The following is a 24,574-nucleotide window of genomic DNA, read 5'->3' as shown; positions in this document are numbered from 1 at the left end:
GTACAGAAGGCCATGCTGACAAATAGATGCTGCAGCAGGATTTTTTTTCCCTTCTTTTCTTCCTCCTTTCGCCCTCCCCCTACCAAGCCTTTTTTTTTTCAGCCTTGGCATAAAATGGTCCAATGATGTTCTACTGCAGAATTCAATTTCACAGTTCAGTTAGGTCCTTGATTACACTGCCAAATTCAGATTAATGTGCCTTTAACTAACATGGATCAGGGGAATTCTGGCTGACAGCCAGCTGTAATCGGAGCAATTGATAGCTGTGTAGAGTTTTATGCCCTGTCCACCCCAGCGCACCACTGGTGAAATTGATTGATTAAAGGAATTCATTGCTATAATTATTTATAATTTTGATACATCACAAGCCTGTGTCTGACCCTATCCTTGGAGATGTGCTCACTGTGGAAGGGTAGTCTGGCAAAGTTGTTAACTGGGGATTATTTATTCCCATATAATACAGACTTTTTCTTTCTCTTTTTTTTTTTTTTTTTTTTTTTTTTGCCCTTCTTATTTCTTTATTAGATTTGAATAGAAACAAGAAAAAGCACATTTATTTAAGAATAAATTTATATGGTATACTAACAGGTATCAGGAAGCTGAAAAATGAATATATGTTATTAACCATTTTAAGGAAGAAGGAAACCAAGACTGTTTGTATGTTCTTTCAGTATTTTTAAAGATTCCTGTAAATAGAGGATTCCTTCTCAGAATGTATGTGAGTTTCAAGGACAATTAGTGGCCTTGGAACAGCAGCTAAGCAGTTTATCAGACTGGATGAAAATTTGCAAAACAATCTAGTCTTCTCTTATTACATCTTGCCATATGGAAATTCCCCTTAAAAGTGTGCCGACCATGGTCTCATTTCTATGAAGTTACTTTTTCACATAATCACAGGACTGACTGTTCTCTTCAGAGGAGTGAAGAGAAGCCTTCCTGGTCTCTCTTTATTGTTTTTCTGTCCTGCATTTCAACTACCCACCCCTGCTCCTGTTCCCGAGACGTTGCAATAAGGTCTTCGAAGATAAACTACTTGCATTGATCTTTTGGAACTAGTTTGGGGCATGGGTGGTGGGAGGTACATTGGATTTGCTTATTAAATATCTATCTTGTGTTCATCCAATTCCACTTCATTGCAGTTTTACTAAATGATTAATCCCTGTATCTCTCTCAAGATCCTATAGGCCTGCTCACATGGACGCCATATGTGCTCCTTTTTGTCTAGAATATATTCGGAAATCAATTTGGTTGTAGAAAGGTTGCACAGTTCAAGCTTTCCTTCTTTTCAAGTCTTTTATACATGGGTTGAATATGTGTGTATGTGCAAAACAGTATATATGGACAAATTCATCATTTATGTGTCACTCACTTCCAAATATAGGATTTCATGGGAAAGGTGACTTAGAGTAGGACAATTAAATAATTATGGCAGTTTAAGTGCCATTTAATAGGGCCTGGAGGCCTTGTTATAGAAGAAAACTTGGGCTTTCTTTCTTGGAAGAACCCAGAGAAGAAAGTTTGGGCATTGTAGTTAGACACAAAGTTCTGCTCTGGCCAAAGCAACACTGAAAGTGATGAATTATGTACGTAGATGAACAATTCATTTTACTGTGATGACTCTTCCTTTTCTGTGTATATTGAACTGATTTCTCTAGGCCAAGCCTGTTTAAAAAAAAAAAAAAAAAAGCTTAATTTTTCTTCCATCTCCCTCCTCCAGACATTATCATCCATCACTTTTCTGGCCCAGCTCTTGGATTCTGCTCCAGGATGCTCAGACATCTGGACCCCCAGGGGAACACCCTAGCCAGGCGCTGGCCCTGTAGTTGTCACTCCACACTGTGCCCACCTCTGTCCTGTCCCTGTCCACCTTCTAATCATTGAAGGATATCTCTGAGACAGTATCAAGGGCCCAAGTGCTCCAGTAAGACTGTCTGGGTTTGAATTCTAACTCTGCTTCTTAGCTTTGAGACCTTTGCCTGACATACTTAAACCTACCATGCCTAGGTTTTCTTACCTGTACAATGGAGCAATTATAGGGCCTCCCTCATTGTGTAACTTGAGATTTAAATGCAACCAGGTATATTAAGTGCTTAGAAACCTGGCACATGGAAAGCGCTCAACAAATGTCAAGTATCATTATTGATATTAGTATAACGTTATCTATCCTGCAAGGGTAGACTTCCAACAGAGTAGGTGATTAATGGGAGGGGCCCAGTAAAATGCCCCTACATTTTATCAAAGAGAGAGTGTTCAGCCTTGAGTACACAGACCGGGGACATGACAACAAATGGTAGAAATGCCAACACAGGTGAGAAAGCGGGCCTGTGGGGCCAGTATACTGAGAAGGTGGGATATCTATCTAGACACCCTCCCACTGGGAGTGAAAGAGAGACCTGAGCAGAAGAACTGAATGGTGTAATCTTCTTGGGACCACAGGGCCACTTGCCTTGGATTACTTGGGGGCAGTTTCTCCTCCCCGAGCCTCAGTTTTATCAGCATTAAAGAGGAATAAATTCTCCTTGCTTGACTCTCAGAGAAAAAAAGAACGAGGCCTGCCACCAATGTGCAAGCCAGTGATATTCATCATCATGAAACCCACAGCTGAGTCATCAAGACCCAACTGAGGGCCATGGGTCAGCCACATGGTGGCCACAAACAGGGTCGCTCATGCATTTCTGCTTCACAAAGACAGCTATCTGTCCACCATCTTCTCCTTGAATGGATGGTAGCCCAAAGGGGAGGCCATGTGTTCCCTCACTCGAGGCAAGCAGTCAATTGTCCCTTGACGAGTTCACCTTGAGTTTGGTTCCAAAAATTGTCGCTTTGTGATAGTGGTTGCTCCTCATCCATCACTTTTTTTGAGACTCTGCACCTTTTACCAGCAGGCATGAAAAACAACACCACTGTTTTGTCTCAAAAACCTAATTTCAAAGACATTTAGCTTCCAGTGAACAACTCTGCATTCTGTCTGACTAGAAATTGTCCCCTTCGTGCAGGCAAGCGTCCTCTTCTTTATGTCACATGCTGGCGGTTGGGCCTAGCCTCTGATAATGCCGCTGACAGTCAATAAAGAAGAAAAGTGGCCTAATGCAGTGTGGAGGGGTGTTTGTGATCCCTACAGGGTACAGCTTTTTTTGTTAGTATTATTTCTAACATATCTTCAGAGATCAGTTATCCAGGCTTGTGGAAATGAATTCAATTCTGCTTAAAGTACAGGAGCAAATCCTCCAAGGAAGACACTAAGAGATAATGGCGTGTGATGGCCGCCAGGGTATACTTTCAAAAAAAGAAGTCACAGACCCCGTTTCTACTCACACACTGGCCTTGTGACTAGCCTGGGCTTGGCTAATCTTGAGCTTAAAGGGAGAACCCAGTTGTTTAATTTACACTGACATTTTACTCCTCCTATCACGTATATACACAAGTTTCCCTTGTGTGTGGCCTGAATCCAGGGGCTTAGAAAAGAAATCAGCTTGATTTCAAACATAACACTTTAATTCTAATGCAGTGTTCAAAACATTATAATTAAATAATCACATTGCTTGTTTTGAGGATTAATGTATAGGTATATATAGGCCACTGGTATACTGTTCATCTTCTATAAATGCTAGCTATTTTATTAATAGCATGGTTACTATTTATTTTTCTTTCCTACTGCTGTGTTAAGCACTTTATATAATAATACCACCACCCAGAATGTATCGGATAGTCACTGTTCGAATCCTTTGATGTATATTCAGTCCTTTAGAGTTCGCAATGACATAAGGCAGTAGGTATTATTCTTATTACTCCCTTTTTACAGATGAGAATACTGAAGAACACAACGTTTAAATAACTTGCCCAGTGTCACAATTTGTAAACAGCAGAAAAATATTTTGAGCGCAGAGTCTGTTTTCTTAAATGCTAGATTGTTCTAGGTTGCCAGTTAAGCCTCATAAAAGCCCTGTGAGGAAGGTATTATGATCCCCATTTTACAGTTGAGGAAACTGAGATTCAGAGAGGCTAAGTGATTTGACTAAAGCCATCAGAGTCAGAATTCAACCCTACGTCTGTCCCTGAAAAGCACGTATTCATTGTCTCTGCTCTGCAATCAGGGCAGGGCCCTGGCTTAGCAGCTACTCTGGTCCCTGCTGGATGGTGGGAGGCTGTCTGAGTGGTAAACTCACCTGAGTGTGGTATTCTCAAGGCCAGGAAAGGCTGCATTCCTGGCTGTAGAGCAAGGCGGCACTGTCATATGGGAGTCAAAGAACAGTGCAGAAGAACTGAGAATGGTGCCATGGTAGCAATTTGAAGGCATCCACTGTGTGCAGATCTTGCTCTCTGACTTGTGGGATAGGCTTCTAGTCAAGCTGTGTGACGGAGCAGGAGCTTGGGCTACCCACCTTCTTCCACGTGACCACCATGTTGCCAGACCCAATGAGGAACATGCCCCATCCTACTTCACTTCTCAGTAGCATTTGACATGGTTCATTACTTCTCCCTTCTCAGAACACGTTCTCCTTTGGCTCCAGGGCACCCTAGTCCCTTAGTTTCTTCCGTGCCTCACTGTCTACTCCTTCTCTGTTCCTTTTTGCAAGATCCTCCTGCTCTTTCTGGTCTCTAAATGTTTGAGTCCTTGGACCTTCTCTTACACACTCAACATCATGGCTGTAATAACAACTAAATACTGATCAGCTTCACGTCTGTAACCTCAACCCTTCCCTGGACTCAAGGCATGTCTTAAGTTGCCTATTGCCTAATAACTCTCTCAAACTTAACATGGCCCTAACAGAACTCTTGTTTCCTACCATGTATTAGTTATCTATTGCTGTGTAACAAATTATCCCCAAACTTAATGGCTTCAAACAACAATACACACGTATTATCTCACACCGTTTCTGTGCATCTTGTCACTGTGACTAGCTTAGTTGGGTGATTCTAGCCTTGAGTCTCTCATGGGGTTGCAATCAAGGTATCAGCCAGGGCTGCAGTCATCTGAGGGCTTGACTGGGGCCAGAGGATGACTGCCAAGATCGTTCCCATGGCTGGAGGAAGAAGGCCTCATTTTCTAGCTGGCTCTTGACAGGAGGCGTTGCCAAGAATCCTTTCCATAGAATTCTTAATTGTTGTCATGGCAGCTGGAGAAAGCCAGAGCAAGTGATCCAAAGGCAAAGGCAAAGAAGACACTGTCTTTTTTGGCCTCAGAACCCACTTAACCAGCACTTCCATCAGATTCTTTCGTTCACACAGATCCACCCGATAGAGCGGAGACTGATTACCACACCCCACAAATCTGCTCCTTCTGCTGTGCTCCTCCAATCATTAAATCGCCTGTTGCTCAGGCCAAACTTCTGGGAGTCTGTCTGAGTCGTCTCTTTCAGATTTTAATCCAATCCATCAGCAAATCCTGTCAGCTCTCTCTTCAGACCCTACCCTGGGTCCCGCCATTTCTCACCACATCTACGACATCCACCCTAATCTCAGCCCACACTGACTGCAGTAAGCTAACGGGCATCCTTGATTCCACTCTTACCACCAGTCTCTTGTCCAGCAACCAGAGTCCAGATCATGTCACTCCCCTCTGCTCAGCAACCTCCAGTGGCTCCCACCTCACCCAGAGCAGTGGCCAGCGTCCTTGCCACAATCTTCATGATCTGGTTCTGTGCTGCTTCTCTGTTCATCTTTCCACACTGCCCCCCTCTCCACTCCAGGAGAGCTTCCATGCTGTTCCTCAAGCCCCTATGCTCCTCAGAATCCTGCCTGTGCTGCTCCTTCTGCCTGGGCCACCCCCTCCCCACACAGTCTAGGGCTTGTTCCCTCAGTTCAGCCAGGTTTCTGCTTTAATGGCATCCCCTCAGAGCAGAAAGCACTAATTGCTTTCCTGTGCAAGATGGCCTCCCGTTACTCTCAACCCCTTCACTCTGCTTTATTTTTCTTCATATCACTATGACTACTGGACCACATACTGTATATGTATTAGTTTTCTTATATATCAACTGTCTCCTCCTCTAGAATGTAAACTCCAGGAAAGCAGAAATACTGTATTTTTTTTTATTATGGCTGGATATTCCTATGGCACCTGAAATGGTGCCAGCACATAATAGTTGCTCAACTATTAATTTGTGGAATAAATAAATTAATGAATGTACTACCTGCTACCTGGTAGCAATCAATTCATCTAGAACAGTGCCACCCAATAAAACTTTCTGCCATGGTGGAAATGTTCTATATCTGTGCTGTCTGATGTGGTGACTATTTTTAAAAAATGCTTAAAATGTGACTAATATGACTGAGGAACTGAATTTTTTATTTTAATTTTATTTAATTTTTATCAACTTCTATTAAATAGCCACATGTGGTCAGTATCCACCATATCATAATAGACCTAGATCTTTGGCGTGGATGGGGTGGGGAGGGGGCAGGTAAATGTCATTCCAGGTACCTCCCGGTAGAGTGGTAGAGACTTCCTGGGGCACTGTGTTAAGGAGACTGAGGTCCAATCAACAAATCTTTTGAGCACCTTCTGTGTGTCTGGCACTGGGTGTCATCAGGACCTTACACGGAGTCCATTGATTGATTGATTGGTTCTCTCTGCCCTGGGCAACCAGGTAAAGGTGGTGTGATGTGGTTTATTCCGTCATTCCAGGGGTGTCCAGAGCGTCCTCCCGATCTCTTTGAGGAGGTGATTGCTGGAACCTGCCCCTAGTGTCATATGATCCTCTCACTGGCTTCCCCTACCCCCACACTGGCTGCCCTTCCCATTCTCCTCCAAGTTTCCTCAATCTACTCTTCAAATCAGAGAGCAGTGTTCTTTGCTGGAGTCCCTTTAGAGCTGACAAAATTTCCCTTTCGCACACAACCACCTGCAATGCACTCTCAATTATATTTGTGCATATTTGGTGAGAACATTGCATATGTTTACCTTATTATTTTACAGTGGTTCCCCCTTATCTGCGGTTTTGCTTTCTGCAGTGTCTTTCAGTTACCTGTAGTCACCTAAGGTCTGAAAATATTAAATAGAAAATTCCAGAAATAAACAATTCATCAGTTTTAGATTGCACGTTGTTTTTAGTAGAGTGAAGAAATCGCACACCTTCCCGCTCCATCTGCCCGGTACGTGAATCATCCCTTTGTCCCTGCATCCACGCTGAATACGCCACTGGCCCTTAATCGTTTAGCAGCCTGTGTGTTGGTTTGTGAACTAGCTGTGGCATCAGATGTAACGTGAATATTCTTAATCCTTGTTTGTCTTCCCAGGTGGATTATGATCGAGCACAGATGGTCCTCAGCCCGCCACTGTCAGGGTCTGATACCTACCCCAGGGGTCCCACCAAACTACCTCAAAGTCACAGCAAAGCAGGCTATTCCTCAAGTAGCCACCAGTACCCATCTGGGTACCACAAAGCCACCCTGTACCACCACCCCTCTCTACAGACCAGCTCACAGTACATCTCTACAGCTTCTTACCTGAGCTCTCTCAGCATCTCATCCAGCACCTACCCCCCACCCAGCTGGGGCTCCTCCTCAGACCAGCAGCCCTCCAGGGTGTCCCACGAACAGTTTCGGGCTGCTCTGCAGCTGGTGGTCAGCCCAGGAGATCCCAGGGAATACTTAGACAACTTTATCAAAATCGGGGAAGGGTCGACGGGCATTGTGTGCATCGCAACTGAGAAACACACGGGCAAACAAGTTGCCGTGAAGAAAATGGACCTCCGAAAGCAGCAGCGACGAGAACTGCTTTTTAATGAGGTAGATGGTGTGTTCAGATCATCCCTTCTCTCCTTTGTAACATTTATTTCCCATTTCAAAAATAGGACATTTGTATTTTAGGACATTAGAAAACAGTGAAAATATAAATACAGACACAGCGACCCCCCATAATGCTTCCTTCTGGTCTTTTTCTATGCATGTGTGACTGCCACCTTTATTAGGTACTTCATGTGTATCAGTCACTGTGCTAAGCATTGATCTGGTTTGAGTCTCACAACTCTGAGACAGAAAGATGTTATCGCTATAACAAAAAGGAAACTGGACTCAGATAGAGTAACTGACTAGCCCAGGGTCATACAGCAACTTGATGGCAGAGCTGGGATTTTAATTCAAGCAGATTCCAAAGCCTCATGTTCTGGGTATGTATGCATTTTACACTCTTGTGATACCTTTGTAGACATTTTTTTTTTTTTTTTTTTTTTTTTTTTGTCGCAATAAACCCAGATCAGTTTACCAATGGGCTGACTATCACTCTTTAGGAACTTTAAAATATTTTTCCTAACTACAGAAATAATGAATTCATCCTATACAACACATGGAAAAAATATTTTTTAAATGCCCCATAATCCCACAACTGAGAAATAGTCTACATTAATATTTCAGTATTGCCTTTCTATATTTTTTTCTGCTTATAGAAATGCATATGTATTGATTTCCAGAAAGTTTGTACCAATTTGGACCTCAGCATCCTGTTTCACTCTCACTAGCATTGGATTCTATCATGTTATCTCTGTTCATCGGATACACATGAATAAACTTTACTGCTTTAATTAACAGTTATTATTAGTAAAGCTGAATCTATTTGTAAATGTTGATAGGCCATTTTTATTTCTTAATTGAATTATATGGCCTTTGCATAGTTTTCAGTTAGGGTGGTAGCCTTTGTCTTATTGATTTGTAAGAGCTCTTGATATATTAAGGAATTAATCCTTTTCTATATGTTTGTTGCACCTATTTTTCCACTTTCTCATTTTGCCTTTTAAACTTGCTTATCACTTGAGAGTTCTAAAATGCACATACATGGGAAAACATAAGTACCCGTGTCCAGGGACTAAACATTTTGGAGTATTTGTGGAGGTCTTGGAGAGAGAGATGAGTTTTTGTTTATGAAAATCTAGGTCTTAAAGATATCAAATCAGGATTCCAATGTTACATAATATGTCAGCCTCACCCACATCTAACTCTCAGAGTAGTAAACAGACACTGTAAAAAAGCAATCACCTGTGATTTTCAATCCTCTTTCTTCTGTGGTGGCTCATGTGAAGCCACCAGTCACCAGTGGCTTCACACATCTTTATCCCCCAAAGGTGTTCATTTCTTCCCCATGCTCTGAACCTCAGACAGCACCAGGCAAGTGGGCTTCAGCTTCTTCCCAGCCCGTGATTCCTGCTTTCTAGAACATATTTCCAAATCATAATGCCAGAACAGACAGGGCAAATATAATTTTGATAAACAACTCTATAATTTATTATTTAACACTAATTCCAAAAATGTCACCAGAAGCAGCCACAGGACAGGAATTCCTGGAAGCGTTCTCCAGTAAGTAGACTCAAGTAATCCTTTTTATGCCTAAGTCTTATTTGTCTTTACCTTAAAGACCCATCCTCTGTATTCAGCCCAAACCTGCCTCAGACTCAACCTAGACCTTCTCGTAAGAAGTTAAATTGGTCTCATGTGGCCCCACCCCTAATAACTGTTTACTTCATTCACTTGTGAGACTCACCATTCACTCACTTACCATGAGTTGGTGACTCTTACACCAGGTTACCCAACAGTAGAGTACGGACAGCGCATTCTAAAGGAGACCCTTAGGGATATCTGATCACATCTCCCCAGAACGCTCAACTAAACTCCCTCTACTGGATGCAAACCTTGATATGATTCTGCCTGTTCTCACTCCTTATTCGACCCCCACCCAATGTCCGGTTGACCTGCCATTTTCTCTAAATTTACTAACTTAATTCCCTTTGTTTCTTCTGGCTACTCTCAGTGCCATCTTTTTTGTCTATAGTAGACATCTGAATAAATCTCCCAAATCAAGATTTCTCAATCATTTGTACTCACAGCACAAATGTCACCCCAAGAAAACAAAGTCATATTTCACTGTCACAAGTCAAAAAGCGTCTTTCCATTTGCTCAGGTTGTGATAATGCGAGATTATCACCATGACAACGTGGTCGACATGTACAACAGCTACCTTGTCAGCGATGAGCTCTGGGTGGTCATGGAATTTCTAGAAGGTGGTGCCTTGACAGACATCGTTACTCATACCAGGTAAGCTTCTTTATTATCCAGAAAAATAATTCCAGGTACTTATTGTTCTCCTCCAGAGGAGGCCTCAATGACTCTCTTTATGAACTCTTCATAATTGTAAGCAATTTAAAGTCAGGGACCATGACTACTATTTTCTTCTATACTCCCCAAGTGCTTATTATAACATATATGTATCGTTCATTCATTCAATTAACATTCTCCCCGCTATCCAGAAATTCATTAATACCCATTGATTTTAAATCAGCAAGCTGCTGAGAATGACCTTTGGTGATAAATAATAGAATTCCCCACCCCTCCATTTTAGAACTAAGTTTCATTCTCCCGAGTTGCCATGTCATTGCTCTGTGTTGATATCACCACAGGTGACTGGGGAAGGGTGGGGCAGGTGGAAGATCAGTCAAAATTTTATGTCATGATAACAAACTTCCATAACAGAGAGAAATCCTTCAATTCTGTTTTTACATAGTCTTGCAAGTAACAATAATTAATTACTTGTGTTGCCTCAGCCACTCGCTCTCCTGATATGGCAGTTACCGTCATTTCATTAAGTGTTTATCAATCACTTTTTATGTGCCAGGTTATTTCCTAAGTGCTGGGGATATAAAAGACACAAATGAATAAGGCTCAGAAACATTCCCTCAAGAAAGTCACAGATTAGGAATAAATACATTATAATACCTGTGCAGAATTAGAAGGATGTTTATAAGTAGCATAGAAGAGTACCCAAATGTCTGTATCAGAGAGAGTCAAGGAAGATTTCCAATATGAGGTGATATCTGAGATGGGTTTTGCTAGATGAAGAGGTGTTTACTAAGACAGAATGTGGGAGGAAAATAGCACTGAAGGCAGAGGTAATAGTATATGCTAAGAGAGTGCTCCTCAAATTTTAAAATGCATACAGATAACCTGTGGATCTTATTAAAATACAGAATCTGATTCAATAAGGAGGGGTATAATTAATACTCTGTATTCTAACAAGCTCCCAAGTGATGTGGTTCGTGAACCACATTTAGAGAAGCAGTGTTGTAAGGAACACACATATAAAATGTTACATTTGGGAAACTTTCAGTTTGGTCTTACTGGTAAATAAAATGCCAAAGAGTTAAGAGAGGATTGTCATGAGGAAGCATTGGATATTAGCTGATATCACTGAAACGTCACCCAAATCATTAATGAATCCAGATGAACTATAATAGGGGGAATGCAAAGAAGCAAGAAAGTGTTGGGTAATCCTGTGAGGAACCGAATATGCTATTTCTCCATTAAAATGAGACAAAATTTAAATCATGACCCTAGTACAGCCTAAAAACAGAAGGGCACTTTAAATCAGATGTTGAGATGAGTAGGGGATCAATTAGCATTTAGTTCTCTCTTGTTGCTAAGTATATGAAAATCACAGGAAAGCCTTGTTTCCATTAAAAATATATGCTTATATCATTTATAACATAGCTTCTCAGAACAAAGTCATGGCCCTGGCTCAAACTCTTACTCTGACTTATATGACCATCTCTGCTTTCTTTTCTAAAGAGAAGTTCTAAACTCCTTGTCAAAAATGCCACATCTCTCAGGGTTGTTTCATATAACTATAATCTCAGATTTGATAATCTCATCAAAAGTATTGGTTTGATTAAGCTTAATTTAAGTGGAATATTTACATAGTAGCTGTACTTGATTTGGCTTTTTAAAAAAAAATCATGATTATTAGAAGAATTAATGATGTATTTAGAAACAATTGTATTTGGAATAAAAATCAGGAGATGACTTGCTGCTTGTTTACATTGTTGAGATCCAGCTAATAAAAATACTTGCAAAAAAATAAAACAATAAAAATAAGAACAGACGGGCATTGAACTTTTATCACAAATATTTCAGCTAGCAGACTCCCAGTGGTATAGCCATTGGACATATCCACCCCAAAAATACATAACTTAGTTTGTAGAAACAAATATACTAAAGAGACCTAAAAACAAGACAAATGTAACTTACATATAAAACAATTAATAAAAATATGCCCAAAGGAGTGGCTTTTTGTTTTTGTTTTACGTTTTTTTGCTTTGGGGTGGTTCAGATAGCTACCCATGTCTCTAGAGTTGTTCCTTTGTCAAGGTTCTTTTCAACCTATTTTGTACCAAATGAATAAGGCTCACATGCATTCCTTCAAGGAAGTCACAGATTAAAAATAAGTACATTATAATACCTGTGTAACCTTGGGCAGGTCACCTGACCTCAATCTCCTTTGAAACCAGAAATACCTTCTTTGATGGGGTGCAGCCATGAAATGTGGGAGTTTATAGCCGGTGCTGTACTTGCCTTTCTCATCCCGTAGTCCATTTATTGAAGTATCATCCATTCACACTTAGTTATTAGTCACTAACTAGGTCCAATTTCCTTCTTGACAGAGGGACCTGGAGCAGCAGAAACCTCCAGCTCTTGGAGGAGGGAGAAGGAAGGCTAGTGAGAGGCAGGGCAAATCCTGGAGGGGGATCTCAGAGGTCCAAAGACCACTTTGACCGAGTCCAGCCTTGGAGAGAACTGCCATTGCCCCCTTCTCCAACAGGAGGAAAAAGAGACCTGAGGAGATTAAAGGACTTCCTCAAGGTCATCTAGCAACCACACCTGGAACTTTGGCACTATTCAGTGCACTCTCTCTGTAGGACCCTGGAGGTTTGTCAATACCTAAGGAATTACCTTTAAGAGTCCAGGGAAGTGCATTTGCATTAATGATCCAAGAGCCAGCAAATAGGAATCTCTTTCCTTTGATTTATATTTGGCCCCTTTCATCCTCAGTGCCAAGCCTTAGGTTCTGGGAATCAGGCCTCAAAGACTTTCTTTTCCTTGCCTGTATATTTTCCAGACGTGGGCTGGGGAGCATTGACTGGTTCACTAGAACCCGAGGGAACCTGCCTCTCTTGATCATTTCAAAGACGTTCTTAAACCTGTCCTTGCTCCTTAAATGTTATTTCCTTTCTAGAATGAATGAAGAACAGATAGCTACCGTGTGTCTGTCGGTTCTAAGAGCTCTCTCCTACCTGCACAATCAAGGAGTGATTCACAGGGACATAAAGAGTGACTCCATCCTCCTGACAAGCGATGGTCGGGTAAGATTTTCATGTTTGGCCCCTCAATGGTTTACCTTGTCACTTTGTCTGTCATGGGCACTGTCCTCCTAAGAACACTTTCTCAGAATTCTAATTTTTTAGTCACAAGTCACCCACTACCCTTCTCAGAAGGCTTACAAAAAGGAAATTATTATCCTTTATGTCGTCCTGTTAGTCAGAATTACCTGTAACTTGAATTTGATGGATAATTTTCTGCCTTAACAATAAGTGTAGGAAGTCACAGAAACTACGGAAATGTCTTTTCTTTTTCTGTCATGTTCTTATTTTTGTTAGAGAAGATGACTTTTTCTAGGGCTTTATCCTCCTATTCATGTGACTGTGCGTGTCTGCAGTATCTCTCAGGGGCCCTGCATGAAACATGACAAATTCCAGTGGGCAATTCGAAGAGAGTTTAATGAAAGTATGGGCAGATGTAGAAAAGTCATAAGGAAATGTGCACGAGGATTAGTGTGGTATTCAAGAATAGAGCATGACTCTTACTACCTGGTGCCTGAAGAGGTGAGGTAGGAAACTGGTTACTGGAAAATGGAGATTGTTGTGAGAAAGTGCTACATGTCAGGAGCTCTGATCTTCAGTGGAAGCCAGACCACAGTGAACCTGCAGGATAGGAGCTGAGGGATTGAATACCCCAGCCTCACTCGGTTCCTTCCTTTCAGTCTCCCATTGGTGCTCCCCACTGGCTGAACACAATCAAAAGTCATCAGTACAGTCAACAATGTATGGCCTCTCAGTGTTTGGAGAAGGGAGAATAGATCTAGAAGGACAAACGGAATATGTACATCACACTAGCATACCTCCAGGCCCAGATTTCTGCATTTCCCATCACTGCAACCTGCTCAAGGGATTCTGTTGAAACTCATCAGTCACACCAGGGTACAAAAGAACATAGAATACAATAGTCCTAGAAAGAATGAATTGACATTCCAAGGAAGACTTAGTTAGATGGAAGCATTTCAAAGTATAGAATTTTCACTATTTTGGCCCTTTCAACCTCCCTGAAACTCCCACCAGAGGTAAGAGCCCTGGGATGAATGGACTAGCTATCTCTTTGGTGGACCTATCTGTTACAACCCAGAAACCTCAGCCATAGGGAAACAGTTCATGTCACATCAGAATTTGCCCAGTAATGATCAGAGGGCAGACAGAAAAACAAAAAACAACGCTCAACTACTTTGGCTTTTCTTCTTTTGTTTTAAAAAGATTATCCATTTTATTGCAGAAAATTCAAAAAAACATAAAAGATAAAATAAAGATCACCCTAATCCCATTTTCCACTTTTCCCATATTCCATATATATGTACACATAATTTGCAAACTCTGGATTGTGTTATAATAGGCAGTTTGAAGTTCAGCTTTTTGCTTTGTTCTGGCTGAATTTTTTTTTTTTTCAAACAGTGCAGAGGTCTTTCATTTTTTTACACCTATGCCATGAATTCATCGGGAATGGGTTCCAACAGCTCAGCCTCCTTTCCGTTAGTGCTCACAAAACATGCCTCTCTGGGTGGGGAAGGCTAGTGTTTCACTTGAACTCAGGAACCTTTCTCTTTGGCTTCCTTCTTTTTGTGATCATTTTCCTTCACCCGTTTCAGGAAGCTATCTCAGCTATTAGAGTGCTTAATATTCTCAATGCAACCATTAATTCTCTTGCCCATAACTTGTTTGTTTACAACAATGCCAACCGCATGCTGAGTAACACTGTAGACCCTTTCAGTTTTGCCATGGTAACATTTGTGGGGCATTCCTTTTTGAACAGTGCCCATTCCCTTGATGTCTACAATAGCACCTTTCTTGTAAATTCACATGTATGTGGCCAAAGGAACAACTTCATGTTTTCTAAAATGCCTAGAAAACATATAGTGGGTACCTCTCCTCTTCCCCTTTGTGTTGGTCATTTTGATGAGTTACTGGAAGATGGCAGTCCTGGCCAAAAAGGAGCTTTTCTCTATTTTTTAAGAGGGTGTGGGAGTATGTAGCAGCCAGCTTTTGCTACATAACAAATTATTCTATACTCAGTGGCTTAAAACGACAATCACTTACTTGCTCATAATTCTGAGTTAGCATATGCACTGACCTTGACTGGGATAGATCAGCCCCACTCCATGTGCCATCAGCTGAGCTCACTCTTGCATCTGTGGTCAGCCTACATTTGATAGCCTCAATCATTTGCCTGGCACTTTGCTGGCTCTCAGCCGGGGCAGTGGAGGTAGCTGAGCCACATGTCACTCATCTGCCAGCAGACTACCCAAACTTAGTCACATAATGCCTGTTGCAAGGTTCCCAAGAGCAGCAAGAGACGCAAGCCCCAGTGCACACACACTTTTGAATCTTCTGCTTATATTGTGTTTGCTAACGTCCCTTTGGCTAAAGTAAGCCACACAATCAAGCCTAGATGTAAGGAGTGGGGAAATAGACTTCACCTCTTGATGAGAGAAGATGCAAAGTCTCACTGAAAAGGGATGTGGATAGAGGAAGGGAAAGAGTATGTAGCCATTTTTGTACGATCTCCCGTAGAGCTGGGGAGCTATAGGAAAAGGGCAGGAACCCTCCCCTGGCATGACTCAGGAAAGCATCAAGGTAAGGCCCCAGGACCTCAGAACCCAATTTGCAAAGCATTGAACTGGTCCACGAATTAGCTCTGGGGACTGGTGCTTGCGGAAAAAACAAAGCAGAAAAATTTCAAGCCAGGCTTTCTTTCCATTTCTAGAGACTGATGATGATGAAGGCTTCCTTGCTGTAAGTACCATGTTTCCTCGAAAATGACACCGGGTCTTAATAATTTTTGCTCCAAAAGACACATTAGGGCTTATGTTCAGAGGATGTCATCTTGAAAAATCATACTAGGGCTTATTTCCAGTTAGGTCTTATTTTCGGGGAAATGGTACTTGTCAGATGTCAAAATCAGACATGAGACTAAGATAATAATTCGCTGTTTAATTAACTTACTTAAAGATCTCCCCTCCCAATGTGTGAAAGATTATTAAATCATTCAGCCTTATTCTCAAGGGCAGAAGGTATATTTCAAACATTTCCTACATTTTCAAGTACCCAACACAGAACTCACAGGGACTGGCACCTTGTAAGTACTTTTAGTCCTACTGGTTTGTTCAGTCACTTATTCAGTAAATGCTGACAACTAAGTTCACGAACTCATCCTAGAAAAAGTGCTACATACCTCATTGCTGAATATCACTACTGTCACCTTTGAAGTACTCCCCTTGGGAAGCTATGCACTGATGCCAGCACCTAGTCCGACCTTCAAAGCAATTTTGGAACTTTTTTTCTGGAATGGCCATCAGAGCTGACATCGTATTACCCTTGATGTCCTGAATGTCATCAAACTGTCTTCCTTTCAATATTTCCTTTATCTTTGGGTAAAGAGAGAAGGCATTGGGGGCCAGATCAGGTGAGTAGGGAGGGTGTTCCGATACAGTTATTTGTTTACTGACTAAAAACCCCCTCACAGAGAGTGCCGTGTGAGCTGGTGCATTGTTGTGTTGCAAGAGCCATGAATTGTTAATGAAAAGCTCATGTCGTTTTCATCTAACTTTTTCATGCAGCCTTTTCAGCACTTCCAAATAGTAAACTTGGTTAACTGTTTGTCCAGTTGGTACAAATTCATAATGAATAATCCCTCTGACATCAAAAAAGGTTAGCAACATCATTTTGACTCTTGATTTGTACTAACAGAACTTTTTTGGTCGTGAAGAATTGGCTGACTTCCATTGTGTACTGTGACGCTTTGTTTCAGGGTAGTATTGGTACACCCATGTTTCATCACCAGTAATAACATGGCCCAAAACATCATCTTGCCTCTCCAGGAGGTCTTGGCAAACTTCGACTCTCCTTTGCTTTTGTTCATCATGAGCTCCTTCGGGACCATTTTTGCACACACCTTTCACATGCCATGATTTTCAGTTAAGATTTTCCTGTTTCTCTATCGATGTTTACTTGGTCTGCTATGCTTCTCACAGTCAGCTGATGATTTTGATGCACAACTCGATGAATTTTTGCAATGTGTTCATCAGTTCTGCTCGTTACTGGCCGCCCTGACCTACCTTCATGAGTGATGCATTCTCTCCCCTCAGAAAACGTTTCATCCATTTGTGCACTGCCGGTTTCTTCATGGCATTATCCCCATAAACTTGGACTAACATGTCCCTGATTTCACTTCCACTCTTGCCAAGTTTAACAAGAAACTTAATGTTCGTTCATTGCTCTACTTCAAGCTCAGACATTCTTGCGACAGCACACAAAAACATGCAACAACCACTAATGAACCAATAATGAACGCCACTCAGCAAGACACCACCACACGTTGACATGAACACAGCTGTGAGACACTGATATACCAAGGGTATGAAACCTTACCGAGCTGTTTGTACAGAGCTGCCAATGTAAGCGCATGGTGGCAAGTTTGCAAATTTAATTCTCAGGCCTCTTATCAGCTCAGTGTCTACTGTATGCCAGGGATGGCTCTAGGTCCTAAGGACAAACAAAATAAAATCACTAAATTAAGCTTATTAGAGGCATGGAGGTATGATAAAACAGGTAGATAAATACAGAAATCAAATCACCAACTGACAAGTGTTGATAAGTGCTACGTTTGCTACAGTTAATCAATTTAAGCAGGGTGTGGAGGGTGGAGAGTGATGGGGGTTCTGTTATAGACGCTGGTCAGAGAAGGCCTTTCTGAAGTGGTGACATTGCAACAGAGACACGTGAGGCAGTGGAGTCTGTGGCTCTCAGGGGAGAGTGTTCCTGGAAGAGGAAACAACAAGATGTTGAGCGGACCTTGTAGCTCTTGGCCAGTGTGCTCATTCACATTTCAGAACAATGTACCATATTGACCCCAATGGGCTTCTTCAGTTGCTGTAAGAGAAACTTTCGGTTTGTTTGTTTTAGGTGGAGTGTGGCTACTCTAAGAAAAGGCTAAGAGTACAGCTTATGCTAATTGATTAGAGCATAAAGTTGTTTTTTTCAATATTGGCAAATAGTAACAATATCTTTTTTTATGTTTATGTATTCTTAAAAGATTTTTATTAAAATATAGCTAACATACAATATTATATTAGTTTCAGGTGTACACCGTAGTTATTCAACATGTATATACCTAAAGAAGTGATCACCATTATAAGTCCAGCAACCCTCTGACACCGTACCAGGCGATCACAATATTATTGACTATATTCCCTGTGCTGTACATTATATCCCTATGACTTATTTGTTTTATACCTGGAAATTTGGATGTCTTATGTCCCTCACCTTTTCCCCCCTTTTTAAATTTTTCAATTACACTTAACATACAATATTATTTTATATTAATTTCAGGTGTACAGCATAGTGGTTAGACATTTATATAACTTAAGAAGTGATTCCCCCTGACCTGTCTAGTACTCACCTAGTACTATAGTTATTACACATTATTGACTATATTCCCTATGCTTTATTTTACATCCCATGACTATTTTGTAACTACCAATTTGTATTTCTTAATCCCTTCACCTTTTTAACCCTGCCCCCCAACCCCCTCCCATCTATCACCTCAATAAATCTACTGCCCATTTGACACCATACATAGTCTTTACAATATTTATTGACTATATTCTTTATGCTATACCCTACGTTCCCATGACTACTTTGTAACAGCCAATTTGTACCTCTTAACCCTTTCCCCTTTTTCACCCACTCCCCCACCCCACCTCCCACCTGGCAACCATCAAAATGTTCTCTGTACCTATGAGTTTGTTTCTGTTTTATTTCTGTTCTGTAGATACCACATATTGCATCTGTCTTTCTCTGTCTGACACACTTCACTCAGCACAATACACTCTAGGACCATCCATGCCTCTGTAGATGGCAAGAACCCATTCCCTTCCTCACAGCATGGAGGCTGGATTCCAAGAGTGAGTGCCCCAAGAAAGCAAAGTGGAAGTGTGTGGTGGCATCTTTATGACCTAGCCTCAAAGTCACATAGTGTCATTTCCACCGTAGTCAACAGCCTTCCAGATTCAGAAGGAAGGATATAAAACCTTCCTCAGTAAGAGGAATTGAGTCATGTGGTAATAAGAGTTCATGGACTGGGCAATATTGTTGGCTTTTTGAGAAAATATTGTGTATCACTCAAAGTGTCCTGGGTTCTCTTCCTGTTGGGAGATATTCAACAACATTATCCCTTAGAGAAGTGCAAATTAAAACTACAAAATATCACTATACACTTATCAAACTGGCTAAAATAAAAAATAGTGAGAACACCAGTTAGTTACACATTGCTGGTGGGACTATAAAATGATACAGCCACTCTGAAAAATAGCAGTTCCTTTCAAAACTAAAAAGACTTACCATGTGACCAGCAATTACACTCTTCGGCATACAGTTCAGAGAAACGGGAACTCATTCCTGCACATAAACTTTCACACAAACGTTTAGAGCACTTTTAGTCATAATAGTCCCAAACTAGAAATTACCCAAATGTCCTTGACAGGGTGAATGATTGAACAGACTGTGGTCTATCTATACCATGGAACACCACTCAGAAAAAAACAAAACAAAATAAAACAAAAAAGTACTGCTTGAGTAATACTTGGATGAACCTCAAGGAAATTATGCTAAGTGAAAAAAATCCAATCTCAAGAAGATACACACTGTGTAATTCCATTTGCATAACATTTATGAAGTAATACAATTATAGGGATATATAGCAAATTAGTGGTTGCCAGGGGTTAGGGATTAAGAGTGTGTGGCTATGAAAAAGACGGAGCATAAGGGAGTCTTATGGTGACGGTATAGTTGGGTATCTTGATTGTGGTGGTGGTTATGCAAGGCTACAATATAATAAAATTGTCGAGTACACACACAAACATGCTACATATACAAATGTGTTCATATGTAATTGATGAAAGGTGCATAATTTCTATGGACAGTACCAACATCAATTTCTTAGTGTTGATATTGAACTATAGTTGTGCAAGACGCTAACATTAGGGAGGGCTAGGTGCACATTTCTTTGCAACCTCCTAATTATTTCAAAATAAAAAAACAATTTAAGACAGTAAATTGCTCAGTTTTAAAAGGATAAATCCTTGCTGGCCTCTTCAAAGACGAGAGGGGAAATTAGTTGCTATCAACTGAAAGTAAATTGTTCACTATTTATCCATGGCAGAAATAATATCTAGTGAATAACTAATTTGTCTTAAGCAGAGAGAATGTGTTTGGTGTTTGAAAGGGAAAATAAATAGCATGTCACAGTCGTTGCAAGAATTACATGAAGTGATCTGTGTAAAACCATCAGAAGTAAACAAGGCACAAGGTACATGCTCAGAGAGAGGGCCCCTGAACCCCACTCCATCCTTTCAATCAACGGTTGAGTAAATTTGTCCACAATCTGTCCTTGGCCTGGGGCTTTTGACAGTGAGTGATTAACTTCTATCAAATTCACTGGCTGGAATGAAATTCAAACCTATTAAGCCCAGTTCGTCTATTGACAAGGGACACACATGAGTGATCTTTATGGCCTTTATTTTTGCTATAAATTGATTGCCACAAATTAAAAATTGGGAGCGTTCACATGAAATTTCAGATTCCTGCCTTCCTTGAAAAAAAAATCAAGGTATCTGACAACACTGCCTGAGTTCACACACGGCAGTAATGGAGGGGGGGTGATGAGGGTGAATAGTGCTCTTGCAGATGCCCCTGGGCTCCACCCATAACTTCATGGGACTTCCTTTGTCAGCACTCACTAGCTCCACCCCAAATGCCACCAACTGCATCTCTTTGCATGGGGACTGTCTCTGGCCTCTGTAATCTGCTTTACACTACAAAGCAGGCTAGAAATTCCAGGGAATTGACATCCACACTCCCCAGGAATGGCCCTTAAAGGAGTGAGGGGAGTGGTGTGTGAATACTGCACTCCTGCCCCCTCTGGTGAAATAGTTCTGAGGCCCTGTCCTCCACCATCTCTGAGTCTTCCCCAGCAGGATTAAGCTCTGGTTCTCACAGCAGTAACTGGCTTAGTAATTAACCCTTAACTGTCCTCTCTTCCCTGTTGTAATTCCCCATTTCACTGTTAGTGTTCCCTGTGTCTCCCCCACAAACAACTCACATTGAATCCTCGCGTCAGGATGTGCTTTTGGGGCGCCCAAGCTAACATAGTGTCCATAAACAATGCAATGTGTCTGTGCCCTCTCCCCCACAGGATTTGAAGGGAGGGTAAGCACAGGTAAGGGGGCATAGACTGGCAAGCAGGGCTTTAAACTGTTCCACACTCTCTTTACTGTGTCCTGGACACTCAGCTGGAAGTCAGTGTCTCTTTACCAAAGGTGTGTACCCCTAATTTTTCATTGTCTTCACCCAATCCATTTAATTCATTGATGTTATTTGCCTGGCTCTCTTGAGCATTTGGGTTTTGTTATCTTTCAAATAACAGAATTCTCCAATTAGAAGAAGACCTGAAGATTATCTCCCAAATGCTCTTAAATAATCAGGAACTTGAACATGTTAAATAGCCCTTTTTTCATTCCTTTCCAATAGTCTCTGAGATACACCCAGTTTCTGTCTCTCCTCCCTTCCTTGCCACTGTAGAGAAGTTACTTTTCCTAATGGAGAAAGCACAGCAGAAGTCAGGAGACCTGGGTTTGAGTCACCCTCAAATACTGTTGTACAGGCTCGGGCGAGTTCCTACCCTCTCTGCACTCTGACAAATGGCAGAGGAGCAGGCTGAGGCCTCTATGCCCTTCTGGCGTAGCCGCTGTGATGCTCTTTTGGGTTTGGCAGCTGAAGAAGTGGGCCTTAAGCTGAAAACACCATCATCAGTCTGGCCCTTTCTATTACCTCTGTTTCTTTGTCCCCAGGTCATTGCTTTTCTTAAAACAGTTCTCCAACTTTAGTGAGCATCATAGTCTCTGGAGACCTTGGCAAAAAACCAATTCCTGGGCTCCACCCCCAGTGATTCTGATTTAGTCAGGCTGGGTGGCCTACAAGAACCTGCATCTCTAACAAGTTCCCAGGGGATGCTGGTGCTATACTCTTTGAGTCCCATTGCCTTATAGGAAGGAACCACGCACAGAAGCATCCACCTTTTGCCTTCCCATCAACCTGGGCAGATGCAAGAATTCTTTAGAGTGTATACAATTTACAGAACAAAGATTTTACATTCTATTTTAACCCTGTAGCTGCCTTGTGAATAGACTCTTTTTTGCCCTCCCTCCCATGTTTTTGTGGGGACCCTGATTCCTAGCTAGGACACCTTGAGATGGATAGGATCACAGGTTTAAATAACAGCTGTGAGCTCTAAGCTCTAGTGCCTTGTCTGACCCCTATGGACCAAGCTTCATCTCCTCCTTGAAGCCGGTGGGCAGTATGCTAGCTACAGTTCCTTTAGCCCATCTGTATTAGTGGGAAGAAGGTGGTTTCCTAAGCAGGCACATTGTACAATTCTATGGAAAATAAGGCTCAGCTTAGAGGCTATGTGATTTGCTTTTAAGATCTGCGTACAATGCTTTATTATACTCATTACTTGAGTTCTCATTATCTACTTGCAGATCTATTTGGACGAGTGTTGTGTGTAATTATGTTCCTTTAGAAAATTGTCTCTTTTATGTACTTGGATGAGTAAAATAAAAATCAGGCAGATGCACTTGTACTCCTACAACAGAAGGACAGGCCTGGCTTCCAAGTGTCAAGTTTCTATTTCTCATCTTACATTTTGTCTGGGAGATAATTATGAGTCTGTCAGGTTTGGGGTCTTCTTTTAATGTCTGGAAAGAGAAAGCCACACCAGAGATATTGACAGTAAAAACTGCCAATACTAAAATGCTAATATATTCATCTCCTTAATCCTTTAGGTCTCTTAAATTTACAGGCAAACAAAATGTATTGGCAAAATTGTTCCTCCTTCACCATCTGTGTACTAGGGTTGCAAATTTACTCATACTCAAGCTTTGGAAATAACCACACATGTGCGCACGCACACACACAATTACAAATTTCTGTTTTTAAAAACTAACCTAGATTTCTTCACAACGCTCTACCAACTAGATTTTTTAAAAAATATTTTTTAAATCTAGTATGCTTAAATAATTTAAACATTGTCTATCACAGTTCAACCACATTATCATAAGGTTAAACTGATACCTTTAAAACCTCAGTCTTTCAGATTTGGCCACCACCTACTCCCTCCTCCCACCTCCCGCCCCCATCTTTCTCAAGGTGGAATCTAGGAGAATAAGGGACAAATGTGGATTATGGTACCTCAGGGTGAAGGAGATAAACCCATCTTCTATTCCTCTCTGGTCTCTGCCTTGACATAATTGACCTGTTCTGCTTACGTGGACGGGTGAGGATTAGCAAGTCCCATCAGCTGCTGGGCTTTTCAGGAGGGAACCTCTGCAGCACTTCACAACTCCTGTTTCTTGCCTCAAGTCTTGAAAGCCATCCTTGAGGCTGCCTCCTTGTGTCAACCACAGGCGTGCACTGGGCACTTCCCCATTCCCTCACTGAGATTTAGGGGAGCTTCTAGATTCCTGCACACCATACAAAAGTCCTCTCCCTTGTTTGTATGGGGATGTATGGTTCTCAGATATTTGATTCTAAAAGAAGTTGTTTTCAACAAATCAATGATCATTTCATGGAAGCCAGTAGCATTGCTTCAGGTTCACTTCCATCCACTCTGTTGTGCTATCTCTTCATGAAGGCCATGTTGAGCATAGCCGAGGTTGATGTTCAGCTGGTATTCATTAGTGTATCTATACCCATTGTTAAAATATGACACTATTCTCATGCTTGTTGGTTAATATCCTCTATTTCAAGTCATTGGAGTATCCCCCATTATCCTAGCCCACCTCTTGCCTCATTAAAGATGGTAATGCCCCTAAGATAACTTCAGGATACCACTTAACTTTATGTCTAGATTCTGATTGGTCCAAATGAATCTGGTAATTAAATGTGTTGGATATTACCTCTGAACACGGATGCATATGGCTTCTCCTCTCCCTTCTTTTGTGTTAGGATATATGTTACTCAGATATAGCTGAAGCCCATCATCATCTGCTTGGGGTCGTGGGAAGTGATATGATTGGGGCTTTGAGATATGCTTAAGAATTGAATGTGCATTCCTACTGAAATTAGGAAAAAAGGCAAAGATGTCCCCTCCCACCATTCTTTTTCAATATCTTGCTGGAAGTACTAGCTAGTACAATTGGATGAGTGTTAAAGTCTCTTCTGCAAATAATCCCAGGTTAAAATGGATGGACTGTAGGGTTTTCACTTCTCTGAATTGTAGACTTCTTTTACAATAGGGCAATAAGAATTATGGACAACAGCCTCAGAGCTGTCTTCTTCATACATATTGATATTTTATGATCTGAAGCATCTGGATTTAATTCTTTATATGACAAACCAGTTGAGAAAACCATTTCTCCATTAAACCAGCTTTCTCT

General features: G+C 41.3%; 1 protein-coding gene and 1 pseudogene across 1 annotated transcript in view; one reads left to right on the top strand and one right to left on the bottom strand.

Annotated features, from left to right (window-relative positions):
* The window catches only part of PAK5 (p21 (RAC1) activated kinase 5), a 292,513-nt gene that overhangs the window by 260,447 nt on the left and 7,492 nt on the right, over positions 1-24,574 (top strand). Inside the window, exons 5-7 of the mRNA XM_019734919.3 lie at positions 7,237-7,728; positions 9,890-10,023; positions 12,995-13,121. Coding sequence (XP_019590478.3) covers positions 7,237-7,728; positions 9,890-10,023; positions 12,995-13,121 — 753 coding nt within the window. The remainder of the gene's footprint in view (positions 1-7,236; positions 7,729-9,889; positions 10,024-12,994; positions 13,122-24,574) is intronic.
* Positions 14,369-16,382, bottom strand: LOC109449039 (large ribosomal subunit protein eL21 pseudogene; annotated as a pseudogene).

This window comes from Rhinolophus sinicus, chromosome 13, assembly GCF_057876585.1.
Source record: "Rhinolophus sinicus isolate RSI-liver-muscle chromosome 13, RSI-T2T, whole genome shotgun sequence".
NCBI lineage: Eukaryota > Metazoa > Chordata > Mammalia > Chiroptera > Rhinolophidae > Rhinolophus > Rhinolophus sinicus.
The sequence above is the reverse complement of the archived record's forward strand: the minus strand, read 5'-3'. Positions and strand labels throughout refer to the sequence as shown.